The sequence below is a fragment of the Pleurodeles waltl genome, chromosome 1_1 (genome assembly GCF_031143425.1).
Source record: "Pleurodeles waltl isolate 20211129_DDA chromosome 1_1, aPleWal1.hap1.20221129, whole genome shotgun sequence".
In the NCBI taxonomy this organism is placed as follows: domain Eukaryota; kingdom Metazoa; phylum Chordata; class Amphibia; order Caudata; family Salamandridae; genus Pleurodeles; species Pleurodeles waltl.
Window position 1 is genome coordinate 370,878,209 of NC_090436.1, and position 19,767 is coordinate 370,897,975.

Below are 19,767 nucleotides of genomic sequence, written 5' to 3' on the forward strand. Positions count from 1 at the left end.
ATTGATGTGCCATTGTAACAAGGTCAACTTCAATCAGTCTTGGGTTTCTTACAATAGCAAAAGTAAAAGGAGTCCCAGAATTCAAAGTTTCAATAACCATAAAAGCTTAAAACAGTCTGAAAGTGCCATATAGTGTTAATTTCACGGTTATACCTATAAAGTGATAGCTGAAGAAAGTCGTATATTTTCTTTTCATGACAATTTGACGTGTTCGTAATTTCTCTTTTAAAGTTTAACTGTTTTTTGTGACCGCTTTCTCAGCAATTTTGCTAGTTGCTATTTAGATTTTACTGTGATGCTCTGACAATCGCAATACAAAAAGTTCAATGCAATCGATTGTTGTATTGAGACGTGAAAGATAAGCTTGCAGAAAAACATTTTTACTCACTATCAGTTCCGTGTTTGACCATCTGCCACCCTGCTCGTATTTTCAATTACAGCGTTGCCGTGTTTCTCTATTGCTTTCCTATCCTGGCCCCCACCTGATTGTTCTATTTTTTTTTTGTCTTCTGTGCCATCAACATTCACCCATCTTTAATTGGGTTTTTGACCCATTACAGTCTCTGCCCGGGGGTGTGCATACGCAGGTGGGCACCAAGAAATAGTTTTGTATTATTTGAACAAACCCATTCAAAGATGGCCACCAGGGTTGTGTGTGCCTCCACTGTCATTTTTTAAGGAATTTGTTGAGATATTAGAAATGCATTGAAAGGTGGCCATCGTGTACGCATGTACACACGTAATGGCTGTCCTTGATTGCATCCGTATTGTTTGAACACACCCATTTGAAGATAGCCACCATAGTTGCATGCACACACACATTGGCTATTTAATGACAAAAAAATGTAAAGCCAGTATGTTTCTCAGCAAAGACCTGTTGGCTTTGCCTTGCTTGCACCATTAATCGTTTGTCAGCAGGCTCTGCATTTGATTCTAGCACCTCATGAACTGAGGTTCAAATTTTGTTTATTAAGCAGCATGCACAGGTGTGACCTTTCTCTTTCTTGTTACCTTTCCCTAATGTTCGCTGCGTTTCTAGAATTTCTGACAGGAATGCATATCTATCCCCTTAAGAACGGATGCCTTTGCAAAATATATCTTTGTTTTATGTTAGACATGTGACATCAGCCCTTAGGTTAATGAACATACGCATACTTATGTTTACGGATATGTTCACATTAGACCAAAAGACACTTTTAATTATGCTCTGTTTCTGAACGGGGCTTGATTCTTTATTTTTTCTGTAAGCATGATTTAATAAGGTGAGAATGACTTGATGAATAATTTGGCTTAGGGTAATAGTCATGTGTGTCATGTAGCTCGGAGCTGCTTCAGAGGTGAGGGGGGGGAGGGTGATAAGAAAGGATGACTGTGGGCACAAGAAGGTCCTGTACTCAGAACTCAGATTGCTGCAATACTGCAAGCAATGAGGTGGATCCATGCACCCATGGGAAATCTTCCCAAAGCAAACTTTGCATGTATTCTCTTCTGTAGTTTTAAGTGAAGCATAAGGGAAAGGTTAATGGCTCATATGAACTGTATCGACTACTATATATTTAGCTCTCTGATGTTTCTAGTAATCCATATTTGTTCATCACAATAAACTGTATCTTTCAAGGACCTTTGGACATTTACAGTTTGATTGGCAGAACTCAAATTAAAGTACTTTGCACAATCTACAGCATTCAGCAATATACTTTAACGTTTTTGCTCTTGACCTTCTAAAAGACGTCTATAAGATTTATTGTAGCCTCCTTGAAATGAAACTGAAATGAACTGCAGTTTTCTATGAAGACCCCAGTTTTAGTTCTCCTTGAAACAAATCCATTTGGTTCACTATTGAAACCAAATGAAGTGTCCCATCATTTTTCTTACTGGTTTCTCTATGGAGAAAAACCGTTTCCTCTTGGAGGAGAAAAGTGCTAGATAAAAGTAAAAAATGGTAAGTGCAGTTTTTGTTGTTATCGCATTTATTTTTCTGAAGATGGAAGTTCAATATGGAGACATTTTGCATGTAGGTACTCCTACAAATTGCAAAATTCAGCAAAAATACTGGCAAGATTACAGGCTTCTCTACGGTTATTTGTCAGTGTTTGCTCTAGGAAAAACGTAGCCCAAGTATGTGTACTTTACAATTGAGGGGCCAAGTGAGCAGAGGAATATTTTAAGACAACCATATAGCTGGGGTCAATTGTAGTGCATAATTATTATTATAACAAATAGAATATAAAAGAGAAAACTAGCAATTGAGAGAAGATAGCAAGCACTCATACCTGAAAATTATGAATCTAAACGATGACCTCTGAAATTAAAACTAAAAGGAAATAAATACAGCACTGGTAAAGAAGGAAAATTATCAATGAGTGAGAACAAGGATAACAGTATCATGAGAGTGAACTAAGGTCATAAGAGATAGGACAATATCAAGAAACGGTAGATGATACAATGAAAAGTGGGGAAATAAGGAGCAGGGAGGACCAAAGAGGTTGAATGTGTGATAATATAGTACGTGAACAAGGAGGTGTATAGAAGGCGTAAATTAAAAGGTTAGATAGAGGCAGACTGGAGTTTCTTTTGAAAAGTTGTTTAAGGACCTTGAATATTACAAGAAAAGAGGTGGTGCATAGAGCTAAAGAGAATGAGTTCCAAATTCTGATTAGTATTTTTCTTCTTGAAGACTTGCTGACGAAGCAGAACAGATTCTGGACTGTGTAGAAACAACTGACCTATACAGTTTAAACTTCCTTTTCAGGTGAAGAGGAAATATGCATTTAACACATTGATGATGACTCAGGCTGTCTTGTAAAGTGATATAGCTTTAGTGGGGAACCACTGAAGTTCAAGTAAGATGAGGGTGGCATAGTTAAATGTTTCACTTTTACCGACAAAGTGGGTCACTGCATGAAGCATTGCCATCAAGCATAAGGTGCTCTCTTCGTAGCCTGGTCAAGTCCCTATAATCAAGCCCTGGCAGAGCAAATTTGGTTATGGGGTAGAGGTCTTGTTCTGGGATGAACTGTCAAATCTCCCACATTATTCCCACTTCCAAAAATGCACCCTTAGTAATAGCGTTTGTTGTTTATTTGGATTCTAGTCTACTGTCATGAGTGAAGCCCAATGATATTGCACATCCTGCGATAGCAGCCAGGATTTAGGTTACGATATTTGTAAGAGACAGTCCAGGATTGGACCAAAATTGTAAAATGTTTAGACGAACTAAGGAGACACTCCATTTTCAATAGTCTGAGGTACAAGTGGTGGGATGTCATCCACTCTTGAACGAGCTCCAGGGTTTGGGCATGGTGTGGAACATCATTAGGTGTGCCTTTCTCCATCCCTTTGATCATGCTTCCATCTATTTGTTTTTTCTCCCTATTTGATATATATTTTTACATAAATTTCCAAATCTAGTTTTTCATTTCACCTGATTAAAAGCTATAAATATATTGGGGCAGGTGTTTAAAACTTGTTTTAACCGCTTCCTTGGGGAGAAGTGGTGGCCAGCCGGGGACATTGTGTAGCTTGATGCATATTTGTTATTTATTTAATTTATGCTGTGTTTTTCAGGCAGTTTAATAACTTGCCACTCTTGCAATGATGTACATAAATATTTTAATTCATCATTCCGCTGTGTTTTCAGCACACAGTCCGTGTTGTACTTAAGTCAAACTCTGAAGACTCGCAATAATACAGATCTATTTGCCTTTCCAGAGCTCCCTGTCTGCGGATTCCTTTCATGTGTGCGCTGTCATTTATGGTGACATTCAGTTTATATCTTTGCCTGCTGTTGCCACTTGGCGCATTTCTCTGCGAAACAGCAGCAGTCCCTGGTGGTTTGAGCAGCTGGATGCAGCTGAAGCTTTTCAACTCGAAGGTCAAGGTTGATTCACGCTCAGTGCCTTTGTGCTTCTCCCCAACTTCACGTGCATTCATGTGAGTAGGGGGCATATCGGCTCATCTCATTGGACATGTCCAATGCCCTTTAAAGCTGAAATGGCCAAAGGACTGTCAGCTTATCCGAATAAACAGTTGCTAAGAGTAGTTAGGCGCAGCATTGTATTGCAGGGTGTTTTTTTCAAGCTGACTTTTTATTCCCGTCAATTTACTGTAAGCGTTTACAGGTTTCCCAGTTTCAAAACAATATTAGTGCATTATGTTTAGTCTCTTTTTATTTTTTGTTTCTTTACTTTTTGATGTAATTCCCATGCAAGCACTGACATGGCAAAAGTTCTCCCATTTATTTAATATTTATATTGACACTCAAATAAAGGCATTACTGGAGAAAGTAGTAACATGTTTACATTGTTATGATAGAAGGAGGACATGGGTTGTCTAACCTTGTTATTTTGGTTACTTGTGATGTAATATGTAGGAAATGTAGCAGGTATACACATTTCATATTAATTTATGTAAACATGTAAGCATTGCAGTCTTGAATAAGAAGGATGAATGTGCAAGTCTGAGAGGATGTTTGCATTATTCAGTAATACACTGAAGAGGAAGGAACAATGCTTACAACACTCAGGAAATCATTAACTTCTCCTGCATATGTTGCACATGTTTTGTAAGTAAACCAACATAAATACTGCCAAGCAAAAGTCACTTTCCAGCTACACCGAGATTCAAGACCTGTAAGTTTAATGGCTAAAGATTCGGGATCAGCATCCCAAAGCACTATATCACATGGAAAGGACCATAGCCCACCTTGGGTCCTAATGAGGGTCACCACAGGCTTCTTGCGCAAGGTTAGGCCCTGTTTAAGATTAATGGATAGAGGAGGGATGTTGCAGGTATCGCAACAAACTATTAACTATTTCCATGACCCTCTGCCAAATGCAGTGACTGGCTCCCTCCTAGCAGTGGACCTAATGCTCATTATCTATATTGATTTTAATGAAATTGCAATGAGTTTAAATAATTGTGCAATAAATTATTGAATTTGAATTTGAATAATACACTACTGTTGAGTGTTCTATGACTGTCTGCGCACTTGTTTTTCTGATGGTTAATTCCAGCCACAGATTCCTCACCATTAGAATATCTCCAGACTGGATCAGGAACATTTTTCAGGATAGCCTCTGTTCTGCAGTAGATGGCAGTGTGTTGCTCCACATCGTTTCTGTTTAGCCCTGGAAAATATGGTTAGAGCCACATATAGGAGCTGCCCAAGCAGACTGTTATCAGGTCCTTTCATTCTGATCCTTCATATGTATCTCCAGAGATAGCTTCTAACTTTTTCTCGTCAGTTGTCAAGAAAAACAAATCCTTTACAATGTGCAAGGGAACTTGCCACCTCCTAAAACTACAGGACTTAAGTCTTGTAGAGACCTTTGCGAACAAATGTCTGTGACCGAGCCACATGTGTTCTTTGGGTTAGGGCCATGAATCAAATCATGCGAGGAGTGTGCTCTGATGTACCTGAAGGTGATCAGGGAACACAAAGCCAAACTGCAAGAAGTCACATAAGGCCCGCTTCCTCATGAAGTCAATGGCATTGACCCATTCCCGTTCTCAAAGGGCTGACCTTGTGACAGGTCATTGTCACACTTCAAGTCTTCATGTGAGTCTAAATCAAAAAAATAAACACAAGAATTCCAAATGGACCTCGCCCCTGCCTTCACCACTTTCTATCTGAGACGTTGCAAGGTTATTAGGGTGCCGACAGTTTGCTCACAGTCCCCTACTCTATGGCATAAGGACAGGCCTGGACACAACTGACTGCTTTGGCAGAGCAGTTGGCACTAGCGTGGTGATCTTGTGCCCCACATGGATGAGATCCACCGTCTTTTCAGGTGACGTTCAAGTGTCATTCATATATCTTGATGGATCTTGACTTTTTGGCTAGAAGGCTGTCTTCACCCTGGAGTGCTTCAAGGAAAGTAGCTCAGCTGTGTGCTCCCTCGATCTATCCCCACCTGCACTCCAGTATCCCTAACAATGTCACTGCTTTCAAGGCAACACTAGGAGTTCAAGCTCTACCATTGAAACAACAGACACCGTTTTGGGGTAGGGGAATCCAACAGACACATTAAGGATCGTTGAGACAGAGTACCTCCCAGCCGCTTGGCCAGCAGCTCCATGCCGTGTTGGTTTGCTCTTGGCTGCACATGACCACCCTGTGGGTGGCAGTATAAGTCATTTGTTCCATGGGTGACAAGTCATCATATCTGACAGATGGATACTGCAGGTAGTCCAACTAGGGTATGCCCTGGTATTCCTTTCTGTGTAGCTGCATCTCCCGCCCTCAGAGTGTCTTTCAAAGGACCAATCATCAATTTTTTTAGGGCAAAGGAGCCATAGAGAGGTTCCAGGCCTTGGGTATTGGTGATATTCCCATTGTTTCCTTGTGCAGAAAAAGGGCACTCAGTTTCTTCCTGTGGAAGGACAAATTCAAGATACTCACACTAGCCCAGGTTGTATTTGCCCAGGATCCATGAGGCCTGGATGATGGCGTTGGACCTGCAGGATTCTTGTTTCCATATCCCTGTCCTGCAGGCCCACAGGTGAAATCTGCACTTCAGTGTGGTTCACAAGCATTTTCTGTTTGCCTTTCTCTCTTTTGGTCTCCTACGTGACCCTCAGGTGTTCTTGAAGGTAATGGTGGTGGTTGCCCTGCATTTTTGGAATTGGGATCTGAAGCTTCAGTGGACTCAGTAGCAACGGAACCTGTCGGATTCCTGCCTGGTTTCAAAAGAGACTGCAAATGATCTGCAGTGGTGGCTGCTAGACCATCGTTGGACCAGTGACAGACCCCTTCCCTATCCTGCCCAGAGAGAACGGTGATGCAGACTTGTCACTTCTGGTTTGAGGAGGTCACCTGAGAAAGTTTGCTGGAGTTGTGGGCCACTTACTTGTCATTGAAAGCCTCCCTGCCCTCAAGCAAGGAGAGTTTAGTTCAAGTCCTTACAGACAACACCACCATGTAGTATTGCAACTAGCAGGATGGAATGTGGTCCTGGGCTCAGTGCCAAGAGGCCTGCACCTCTCGATCTGGCTGAATCATCAAGGCAATTTCCTGACCATACCCTCACATGGTGTGATCTTAGAATGCCAGGTTAGGTGAACTCAGTTGATGATGCTTAGTGAATCATGAATGACATCTACACCTGAAGGTGACGCAGGGCATGTTCCAGCAATTGGGAGAACCCTGGCTCACTGCCAAATGCAGTATCACCCTTATTTCATGCTGAAGTTCCAAAGATTGATTTCGCTCTGAGATTTGTTTCACTTACAGTGGATCACTGATCACATGTATGCCTTCCTGCAGCTGCCTCTCTAGCACCAAGTTCTGAAGATCAGGAATGACCTGGACCAAAATAGCCTAGTGGCTCCAGATTGGTCAAAAAGAGTTTGGTACACAGAAATTCTGGGTATAAGCATCTGTCCTCAGATCAGGCTGCTCCTTTTGGAGGATTTTCTGTCGCAGCAACAGCAGGGTAGGATCCAGAAACCAGGCCTGCGTAGTAACAACCTCCATGCATGTATATTGTGTGACATCAGCTAACTGCATTTAATCTACCTCCCAAAGTAGTAGATGTCATCCTGGCGGCCAGGCGGCCTTCTACTAAGACTATTTACGCTACACAGTGGCACAAGTTTGAGGCTTGATGTGGCACCAATAAACATGAACTCAATGCAGGCCAAACTGTCAGATGGGGGACTGTTTGTTTTGTCTTTGGTCTCTCAAGGACTTTCAGTGGGCATGGTTGAAGGTTACCTGTTATCTCCTTTGGCCTTTTTGCATTGACCATACCAGCCCCCCCTTGTTCAAACCATCTGTTGATGCATTTTCTTGCTGATTTTGTCCAAATGGTTCCTCTAAAGCCTTGCGTGAGGCCAAAATGGAACCTGAATTAAGTCCTTATTTCCTTTTGTGTACTCTTTATGAGCCATTTACAGTTTTCCTTGAAGCCTCTTGACACTGAACGCATTCTTTATCACTGTTATCACCTCAGCCCTTTGCGTAAGTGAGCTTCAAGCTTTGTCTGTCCTGCCACCTTACACCACTGTCTTTCCAGACAAATTGGTGCTGAGTAATAGAGCTCCCTTTCGATCTAAAGGTGTGACCTGCTTTCACATTGGACAGTCCATCACTTTTCTGATGTCCATTGTTCCACTGGTGAAGAATCTCCAAGGGCTTGAACTGAGCTGGCCTCCTGTTCTTGATGTCTCAGGGTCATCAAAGACTTCTCTCTGCTAGCACCTGTACTCTCTGCTGAGAGTCCTGCCCTGCCAAGTAGTGCCCTAACCTGGCTGTGGGCCGTTGAAAGGTGAAGCTGGTGGAAAACAACAGAAATTCACACAATGACCGCCATGCAGGGAAACTTTTGACGCACCACCTGCAGCGCGGCTGATAAACAACCCTCCGCCAGCCTCGTGGCTAAAATCGATGCTCCACCTGCATTGCCCCTGGGAGATCAATGCATCGCAGCAGGAGAAACGACGCGCAACACCTCGCTAACGGCTGCTGATAACGATGCAAGCCCCCACGCAGCGCGGTTTCCTGACACCGTAAGACCAGATTTCAATGCAACATCGCTGGGTGTGAAAAATCCATGCAAAGCCTGCCTGGACCTGAGGTGCCCATCTAGAAATCAACACATCGCTCTCATGCGGGAGAGAAGAAATGACACATGGCGGCCCGACCGGAGGAGGAACAATGCATGGTCTCGCTTACGAGTGAGAAGTCGACGCAACGCTGGCCTTTTTTGAGACACACTCCCCCATGTGGCTTTATTTTTTACTCTAACCAGGTACTTTGTGTGACAACAGCATTCTCAGTGTTTTCTAAGGATTAAGACTTATTCTTTTTAAAATTCATATCTTGACCTGTGTATGTTGGATTTTTGTTGTTTTGGTCTTGTTTGGTTTAGATAAATATTAACTATTTTTCTAAACTGGCGTGGTGTCCCTTTTGTAGTGTTTCACTGTATTACTGTGTGTGTTGGTACAAATACTTTACACGTTGCTTCTGAAGTTAAGCCTGCCTGCTCGTGCCAAGCTACGAACTGAGGGTGATTCTCCTTTACCTTGACTAGAGTGAGGATTCTTGCTTGGACATGGGGTACCCTGACTGCCAACCAAAGAGCCCATTTCTAACAGTGATGAACTATGAATTTGTTAATAATCAATGTTTTAATAACGATGAATGTGTCTAAATATATGTTGGGGTTTGGGGGAGCTGATGAAGTGGTGTCTATGATTCATTCCACAGACCCACCACTGGGGGAGGTGCTGCTTACATGTCTGTTCTAAAGGTGAGGCATCTGCAGTTGGAAGTAGCCATAATAAGAACAAGTTACTGCGTTTAGTAATGCTTTTTATGATAGAAACTCTATCTAACCACAGATTTGTCACCACACTCCTGCTTTATGGTTCTATGGAATGACCTCTTTCATCTTTAAAAAAAAAAAGGTCCCAATCTATCAATCTTGACACTGGTATGAACAATTGCGTTTTGGGCTGTTTGCTCAGGGCGTAGATGGTGTCCAGAAAGAAACTGACTTATGCCTGATATTTTAACGGTTGAGAATCTGTGGTTAGATAGAGTGTCCATCAGAAAGAGTTTCACCGTGGGTTTACTTGTTTTTTGGGTCGTGTATTCCCTTGTATGCTAGTTAAGGTCAACAAACATTTTTTATCACACAAAAGCTGAAAAAAAAAATACCAATATAAGTGCAAGGGAAAGCAGCCTGCAACTGGGGTAATGAAGAGCATAGAATGCAAGCTTCATTTGCATTCTGAGAATGGGTACCACACAGTGCCGGCTTTAGGGGGCTGCGACTGGTGCGGCCGCACTGGTCGCTCCCCTGGAAGGGGGCACTGCCTTCAAAGGGGGGGGGGGCACTGTGTTGAGCAATAACTTTTGATTTGAAAACACATGCTGCAGAGTTCCTTGTGGAGCCAGCTTTCAGGCAGCAATACAAAATTCAAGGTAACTTTTGTGATTAATGTTCCTGCTCGAGAAAGAAGGTTGGAATTTTGTCCAGTGCCAGTTTTGACTCGCCATAAAGTAGCGCAAAGGGTTAATATGCCTACTGCAAAGAGCAGATCTGTATTTTATGTGGATAGCCGAGTAGATTAGTAAAGCCATCCTTTACCTGCACTTTAGAGCAAATTAAATGTATGCAGGAGTGGAGCCATGGGGATATGAGGGGTGCTTTTACAGGGTGGTAGTGAGGGAATCCGAGGAGGAGATAATGGGATGGGGAGGGTTGCACCATGTTGCCACTAGGGCTAAAGCCGGCCGTGGTACCACACAGACAACCAAAGTACCTGCTTCCCACAACATGGTACAAACTAATACCGCATGTGCGTCATCAGTGCAAGCTTCCTTCCCACAAACACGAGGCAGTACACAGGCACAGAACAGACGCCCCCGCAGTTACAAGAGAAACCTTCATCCTTATAAATAAACATTTGCAAGAACGATAAAAAAGTGCTCGTATAAACTACAATATTGTATTACAGTAATTGCCGTTTTTCCCAATATTGTTGCCCCGTTAAAGCTAGAATAATGTGAAGTGAATGATCGTTTTGGGTAACCACTTAACACAGATACACACACGTCTTCTCTTAAAAATGAACAGAACACTCTTGCTTGCATGTACTTATTTTTAAAGTCACCGGCTCCCACGTGATTCAAAGCACGAAGTTCGTCTGGACACTGTTGTCAAGCTGCAAGTGCAATAACTATTCCCGAAATCATATTTTGTGAAAATATCATGGTTGTATTACGTATTTATGTATCTATTAATATTTTATGTAATGTAAATCTAGCTGGGTAGAAACGGGTCACTGTGGGAAAAAAAATGAGATTTACACATTTGCATTGCATATATTTTTATTGCGTTACACACATCCTTAAAAATGTAGACAGGGCCCTGAACTACGTTTTATAGTCGAGCGCTAGAGCGAGGATTGGGACCTTCCAAAGAGGTTCAGAGTTCGCCTACTTAGCTACTAGACCGCACCCGTTATATATTCGCCTGTGTTGTGATGTGACTGCCATCGTTAATGACATCAGCTCTACATCAGTGTATGAAATGGGTTAGAAATGAGTAGTTAGGAATGTAATGCCCAATTTCGTATAAAAATGTGTAAATGCTAGAATCATACATTTCTTCATTTTTGTCGAGATTCATACAATGGTGTTCATTGACAAAATGTAATAGCACCCTTGGAAATCCTGGCAACTTGAAAATTGTTGTAACAGATTATGTAATTGAGGTAAAACTCAGTTTCTCTTTGCACGTCTTTCTTCCATGGGGATAGAAACTTCTTCCATGGTCCCTTTCAAAGATGGTGTACTTCCCAATACCAGAAGGGCAGAGAGGGCTGGCTCGTCTCACTTTATTCCATAAATTCAGTGCGAATAGATTAGTTGTCTATTTCTAGACCACACCACTAATACGTGAGTGAGCGGGTCATAGTTTTCCGGACTGCATCGTTATCCTTCTGCGTCATGCTTTGTATTGATTCATCACTCACTAGGGTGATGGAAGACTAAAAGATTAGGAAAAAAAAAAAGTCTGGCTCTCCATATGTGCACGTAACAAGTTTGTGGATCAGTCACTGATGCTAGTGTTTGAACCGCAGAGTGAAGACTCTCACCAACAAGACTTTGGTTGTAGACCAAGGTGTTTCCCTTCTTGTACCTGCATCCCAGTCTGGGCACAGCATTGTTGCTAATACTTGTCACTGTTCTCATCATGTTATCCATGAAGTACATCAATGATTCCACAATGACCTCTTTGAGAGCTATTCAAATGTGCCATAGCCCAGGATCATCTTCAGCTACTGCAAGGTGATAGCATGTGTCGCCTGCCAGTAGCCAGTGCTATACATGCCACCTGTGTATTAATGTAAAGCAGACAAAAAAGAATGCACATGTTACAGGTAGCTGCCTGGCCGATGAATCTGGGGCTTCCTAGACTCAGCAGTACTCTGTGTACTACAGATCACATCCGAATTCCCCAGATCACCTCCTGAAAGTAATAGTGTTTAATGAGTGAACTATTCCATAAATTCCTGTGGCCTAATGGCCAAAATGTTACTGCTGCGCGAAATTGTTAAGGTAGGCTGTCCCAAACCTTATTGTAGTTTGTGAAGATTTCTGCAAGTGAGTTTTCACATTAAAATTTAGACTCTCACGTCCCGTTTGATTTATTTTGGTAGCAAAAGGCTCGACATCCATTTTCAACACATGCTAACAGGAGTGCAGAACTATGCAAGTGCATAGATGCATGGAAATTAAAGATATCCACGAATGAGAGATGGGCCAGAATTCTGAATTTGTGAAAGACTGCTTTTGTTGTCCAAATTTTCGCACCTCTTCAAAAAATCCTATGTTTTACTTTCCACTGTTTTCCTGAAAAGGCCAAAGAAGGGTCAGCAGATATACAGACGACAATCCATCGTATTTTTATATCTCACTGGAGAATAGCATTAAAGTATAGCTGGTAACCAACTAGGGGAGAAGGTCCATATCCGCGACCAGTGTTACTTGCATGGGGAGACTTGAAAGATACCGTGCAAGCCAGCGACTGTAAGGTCTAGGCACAGGCTAATTAGCATTCTGTCTAGTCTAGAGCATGGATAACAAAGAAACATTTGATTTTCTTTAAAGTAGAGTGTGTAAAAATGTCCTTCTGGGTGGTCTTGAGTAGCAGAGATACAGTTGCAGGTGTGCAACCATTATGCAGCAATTGTTTTGATTTGAAATTTGTAATATCCTAGGATCGCAGTTCTCTGGACATGTAGTTTTCAAGGATATGGCACGATTACTTTTTTATTGAATTTACAAAGTATGACCAGATTACTAAACGTATATTTAAAGAATGTAGTTACAAAACATTACATTGTGCTAAATTGCACTTCCTTAATTACTGGGATTTTTTTTCAATTCTCATCAACATGATTTTCCAGCGTACAAATGCATATCAATGTATCCTATTTCTGATGGTGGTTAATATCAAACATTTCTATCAATCTTCATTTTGTGCTTAAATGTCTAGAATATGAAACAGTCTGTGTTCTGCGTGAGTTAGGTAACAGACATTTTAAAAGTTCTTGAGCACTATTTGGTAGTATCTTAAGGCTGGCTTTGAGAGTAGCAAATTTTAATGCCTGATAGTTTTTACCAAAGGATTACGTTGAGCGGCGCTTACTGAGATGCCAGGAAAGTTTAGTGCACAAAGATGGGCAACATAAATTAGAATGTTGACCCAAATTAACTTTTTCACTTGATGGTGGCATTAACGTTTTTGGAAAAAATAAAGCAGTGGACAGAAAATAAATCTACAACTCAAATATGTGTAATGAGCATCTCCTGTACAATCTGTATGTTAGGATTTGTTAAATTAGCTCACTGTCTTAACTGCACTGCAATGATCTGTTTTAGAGAAGCAAATCCTAGGTTTTGCGATTCAGTTTCATGTTCATTTAGGAACTTAAAAGAAATGGAACGTTGTGAGCCACAGTGCTATATCTTTAAGCTGTCCTGCATTAGTGACCATGGCCCTTTAAGAAATCCTTTCTATGAGAAAGCATACGCAGACCTCAAACAGTGCGTTCAATATGCTCAAGCGGCAGACGCCTAATTTGCAGACCAGACGTTTTGAATATAGGTTGCAGAAGGGAGCAGCCTGCTGTGGCTTGAAGTCCAAAGGCAACAGGCTCCCCTACTCAGTAGGTGTTGTAATTGAGAAAAGATGAAGCTTGATATCTGAACTTGACTGAATGCCAGCATGGCCAGAAATTATTTTAGGGCCTCTGTACTTCCTTTCAGAACATTAAGGTTTGACACAATATGGGTTCCTGGCCAACTCAGAAAGAGAGCCCTTAAAAGAGCCCTCAAATGATAGTTGCTTCGAAAGACTTATCTGTTCCCGACAGGGCGAACCTTCTGTACAATTGTGAACCCATGCAGTGATCTCAAGAACAGATAAATCCGAAGGCATGAATCCTTCTGTAAAAGAAATGCTCCCATGACAACTGTTTCCCACAAAAGGCTGGTTGCATTCAATTGAGCTGTAGCCTCAGGAGGGCCGGTCAAAGGGAACGGACCTGGACCACAGCAGTATAGCTGAAGGCTGCAACTGCAAAATACTTTGTAAAATAAGAGTGAAAAAGCTAGTGACAGATCACCATGGTTGCTCCTTCGATCAGAAGGAGCAAAATAATGTTGAAAAAACGCTTGTGATTATACTGGTAGCGAGAAATACATGGAAATTAGCCAGAAATCGACTAAAGTAAAGCTTAGTCTGTTAAAGCGAAGTAGCAAGTTTACCAAGGAGGCCTTGGCTTGAAGTTAACTGTCTTACCAAGACAATAGAACACAATGTTCTGCATTTCCATTAATTACTGAACATCTACCTATATTTTTGTTGTTGGTATTCGTGCGTTAATACCCAAAGAGGCACTATCTACACGAGAAGATTTCATAGAAAGGATGTAAAGAGCAGTTGTGCCAATTGCAGTGGGCTTCCCTCGTGCATGAGCGGGGAGTTATTGCGTGAAATATTGGGCACTACAGGGTAATGTTCTGTGCATCACCGCAAGTCTTTAATGGCAAGAGGGCAAAAATGTTCTACGACTGGTGGATCCTGCTTTATGTGAAGAGCTGAGCAAGAACACGGGGGCAAGACCAGTAGTCTGGACGAAGAGGGTAACATGGGAATGGAATAGCGAAAGTGACATGATGTTAGAGAGGTAAGAATGACACAAAAGAAGAGACAGCAATGAGGAGACACATTACAGCATAGGTGAAAGGTAGACGCAACGTTTATAGGGAGAGGTGAAAACAATGGAGACACTAAAGGTTGATGAGCGTGAGCAACACAATAAAACCTGGCAAACTAAAAAGTCAGAAAAGTATGGAAGCTAGGGGAGCAAGATGCTGAGAGGAAGCTGAACATTTTAAACACGGACAGATGGGCTGACCCAAAAATATACGGGGAAGACATGAAAAGTGAATGTAGAAAAAATCAACCGTGAGATAAATAGTTTGCTCTCCTTGCCAGCCTGGTTTTCAAGTGAATGGGGCTGAGAGGCCTCCATTCACCCCCCCCCCCCCCCTCCATGCCCCAGATGCTGCCCACATTAAGCAGTGATGTAAGAACTAACAGATCTGTTAGAACGTGTTGTGATCCATGGCCACTACTCAGCACTGCGAGGTAAGAGACAGGATTAATAATGTTGCCGCTAGGGCTGAACCCAGAAGTCTGGGCAGTTTCTGGCGAAGTCAACTCTTCCAGATGATCCATCAATTGACAAGCGTAAATGTACATGGAGAACAGTCTTCTCCCAAATATACTAATAAAGTGTGCTAGACCAAAAATACCCTGATTACTGTCTGGCAACCCTCAATCCTCCAGGCCTTCATCATCTGAGGCCTTCCTCTTCCACACTCACCTTCAGAGTGAACGGATTGTGATGATGGAGATGGACGAAGGTGTAATACTCTCGAGGCTAATAGCCTAAGCAGGGGTAAACACTGAAGAGGTACAAAGCTGAAAGCAGAGGTGCCAGTGGTGCTGGGCAATAATCAGCTTTGCTTCTACTGATGATATGGAACCATGTGACATACTGGCAGCAACCTCGAAAAGCAACATGGGCTTCTGAGAATAAAAAAGTTCTGTTTCAGAATACTAGACAGCAGCTTTGCTTTGCAGATGTTTCAGGTTTATTGGTAGTAAATTCTAACATGCAACCTCTTCACTGTAGTAACACAAGGTGAAAAAAACTTTGCATCTCTTTCTGTAAGCAGCAACAATCCAACATTAGCCGCAAAAGTAAACAGTGCATCTTGTGTTTTCCCCAATTAATACAAGTTGTGCGGGTCGGGCATGGGCATTCTGAGTCCACCGTCAAGTGTCAGCAGAAAAGTGCTGAAAGTGATGACTGAACGTTGATAAACTACTGTGGAAGGTTAGCACTGATGTACAGAGATACAAAATAGAAGTTTTCTCTGTGGCTGCAGTTACCCTTATTGATCGAATTGAGGACTCTGTGCTCTTAGTCGAAGATCAGAGGCTCGGAGTCTCCTCCAGCTCTGGGCCTGGTTGAGTGCTACTTCCACCCTGCTCTGGTAGGTTTTGAAAGTAGAAATTCAAATTTTGTTGCTGTCAGAAGCTCAGTGCCGGGGGCGGCCCCTTCACTATGGCGGAGGTGCGTAGCCCCACTGCTGAAAGGCAACAAGAAGCAGAAAAATAAATTGATAATAAAGGTATTTTAATATAATTTTAGTTTTCCACGGGTTGTAGGGCAGGGCGGGGCCAGCATCCTCCACGTCAGCAGGGAGGAGGAGTGCTAGGTGTACACTTGGAACTCCCCACCGAGCTGTATTTCACAGCTGGGTGGAGACCAAGTGCAGGCTCCCACTCCCTCACTGAACGGCATTTCAGCCCACTCAGTCCAGTCCCAGCGCTTCCCTCATGCTGTTTTACATCATGAGAGAAGTGTCTGGATTGGGTGGGGAGGGGAGCAGAGAATCACAGGCGTGGTAGGAGCAGAGGAGCACTGAGGCTGTGTCCAGCATTGGCAGGTAAGTGTTTTTTTTTTTCTTTATTAAATGCTCCGCTCGCTGCCCCTCCGGCCATTCCTGGCAGCAGCCGCCACTGCTCAGTGAATTGCATCTTAAGAGCTATAGTTAGTATCTAGACGAAAGGTATCCAACTTTCGGGAGTCCTCTGAAGACTAATGCCTTTCCTCCACTTGACCATTTCCGGTTCCAGGCTGTCCCTAACAGCACTTCCTGAAACAGAAAAATGTCGGAGGAGCAGACTGTAGGCTCCCATGGTCACATTTGGCACAAGAGCAGGGAGTACATGGTGACAATATAGGGGCTAGCCAATTGGGGTTGGGCACAATGCAAGGTATAGGCGTGCGGGCTGTTCAGAATTACTGGCTGGATGAAGGTGCAAACTTTCTGCCCAGGACTTTGTGTGTGCGCAGCAGGGTGACTCATCATAGGATGCTTCAATCAGGGAACAAGGTGAATGTGTGCTGGGTGGTACCAAATCCCTCATCGCCAGGACCCGCCTTTCAGGGCAGTGATCAAAGTTTCTCACTGTCACAGAGGACCTCGGACGTTCCACCTTAAAAAAAAAAAAAAAAAAAAAGTATAAAAAAGCATGCAGATTTGAGAGTATTAATGCTATGCCATGTTCCACACCCTAAGGGAGAGTTAACTAATGGCTTACTCACCCTGGCTTAGAGGTCGAAGAATGCAATTACAACGGCATAAAGCTTTCCTCCATCAGAGCCGTGGGCAGCGTCTCAGCCTTGCCCAAGGACAGGGAGCAATGCCTGAAAGCCTGCCATCCCCACACCCTTTCTAGGTGGGTGGGTGGGTGGGTGGCCAGGGCTGGCCTGCTTAACCTATTGCATACTCATTGCATTGTTTATTCAGGTGGATAAAGGACAGGGAGGTTGATAGCTGATGCCATCCTGAAGGTTCTCAAGCTAGTGTTCTTGAGGACCTTAAAGTATGACTTTAGTTGCTCAAAAACAAGTGGAAACAGAACTGGCTTGTCTTCTGGATGGGCCAGTGCACATCCACCCTCAACCCACAAAAAAAGCACTCCTCTGGTGCTGACACCCTCCTGAGTGACATCACAAACTTCTGCATTGTGCTACCCTCCCAAGAATAGTCATTGGAATCACTACCCCTTCAAGTGCTGTGTCCAGCCTGGTTTACTCATAGCGTACATCAATGCGTTTTTCCACAGACACCCATTGTAGGGGTATTGAAACTAGCACTGCTAAACCTCAAGCTAAATGTCTCAGCGAGCAATCTGTTTCATGCTTTCTAATGCAACGGAGTTATGTTTTTACAGTAAGGGGGCCTCTGTCTAGAGTGGCACGGTGGTTGCCAGTTAGAACATTTTACAGCATTCACCCATCACCTTCTGCATGCTTCCTGGAGAAACGTGTGAGGCTGGGGGCAGTAGTGAAGGGGGTCCAATAGAAATTGCCTACAAAAATAAAAGGCTCGTTTTTGTTGCCGGGTTCACACATCCGTTTTCGAGAATATTAAAGCACTATGTTTTGTGAATCCTGAAGGAAAATAGGAAACGTTCCCATGATGTGTGCACATAGGGTTGGGCACAGGACCTGTGATGAGAGCCCGCTGCAGCCTGCTGGTGTACATTTGTGTGTTTTTAACTGAAAATCTTAACGATAAATTCACTTTAACTGCGTTTTGTGTAGTCAGTCTCTGTGTTTTGGAATGAATTTGTACAACTGGATTAAAAAACTCAAACTTACATGGCTCTCTACGAGCAACAAAGGAAATGGGGTTTCCCTGATTACTTGTTACTTGGCAGTGCCCGAACAGTTGTAACCAATGACGGACTTCAGATTCTAATTCACAGGCGCTACACAGAAATCACTCATGATCTTCCGTGTCATTAGGGAAGTTTGAAACACCAGCATTGTACCTGGTATCCACAGCAAAAGGATGGCCAATATGCCAAACATTATTATTTTTCAATCCTGAGGATCTCATGCTCTGACAAATAGAATGTATTGCTGCTCTCCGATGTCATCATTGATTTCATTTAGTTTGACAGCCTGCACTACGGTGTTTGTGTCCTCTCATCCATGTATTGTTCTTTTAGGCTCATGAACGTTCTGAAAGTGGGGAGTTGGCATTTATCAAACAGCTAGTGCAGAAGATCCTCATTGTGATTGCACGTCCAGCTCGGTTGCTAGAATGCTTGGTAAGTTTGCATTTGTTTATGCCTGGATATATGGCTTTTTATGTTTTTGTAATTTATCTAATTCACTCATTGTTTATAATTGTTCTTTTGTTACCTCTGTTACATTGTCCCCTTAATTCCATCACAACTATTGCCACTTACACCAGCTTCACAGCACACTTTGGGGGTTATTCTAACTTTGGAGGAGGTGTTAATCCGTCCCAAAAGTGACGGATTTACCACCAGCCGTATTACGAGTCCATTATATCCTATGGAACTCGTAATACGGCTGGTGGTATATCCGTCACTTTACCGTCACTTTTGGGACAGATTAACACTCCTCCAAAGTTAGAATAACCCCCTTTATCTTTCCAAGTCACTTCTTCGAATCACTTATATAATATTTCCCTCTGAATTCTTCTGTTTGCAGCTCACGTTCCTTAGACTCACCTTTACTAGCACGTTTTTTCTTCTCCTTTGTTCTTGTTGCCTTTTATTATTTCCATTTCTTAATACTCATTTTGGGCCGCATAAATTTCTTTCCACGAGATGACACGGACTAAAAAGACTGTTTAACAGGCAATGAGAAAAAGTGTCACTTCACAATATGATCTAACATAGTTATAGTTGCAAACAATGTTAGGTATACTATAGAAACAGGCTATTCTAGCATCGTCTTTTACACTATCTGCTCATTACGGTGAAAGCAATACTGAGTCCTCTATCTACTGTAAATACCTTATGTGAATGACGTCCCCATAGAATTATCAGGTGGCTGCAGAAACAGTAGTTTTCTGGAAACATAATAGTGATGAAAGCAGATTCAGATTACTGCCGCCATCTGCCACTACTCTTTGTGGAAAAACAAGATTCTTGGTAGTCAACATCTTGCTCTATCTTGTGTTCCACACTTTCTTTCCCAAACATCTTTACATGAGGATCGCTCCACAGTGCCCATGTAGAAAGATCGTATTTTGAACGAGCAACTCATTTTTCATCTTGTAATTCGCTATACATGTAATTCTGGCCTGTGTTGTACTGCGTGGGATTCACCTAGTGCTTT

At 42.6% G+C, this 19,767-nt stretch overlaps 1 protein-coding gene across 5 annotated transcripts in view; it reads left to right on the top strand.

The window, feature by feature from the left end:
- The window catches only part of MAST4 (microtubule associated serine/threonine kinase family member 4), a 1,720,607-nt gene that overhangs the window by 1,488,334 nt on the left and 212,506 nt on the right, over nt 1-19,767 (top strand). For all 5 annotated transcript variants that reach the window (XM_069222961.1, XM_069222970.1, XM_069222979.1 and 2 more), the window contains one exon: nt 18,624-18,725. In XM_069222961.1, the coding sequence (XP_069079062.1) occupies nt 18,624-18,725 (102 nt within the window). The remainder of the gene's footprint in view (nt 1-18,623; nt 18,726-19,767) is intronic.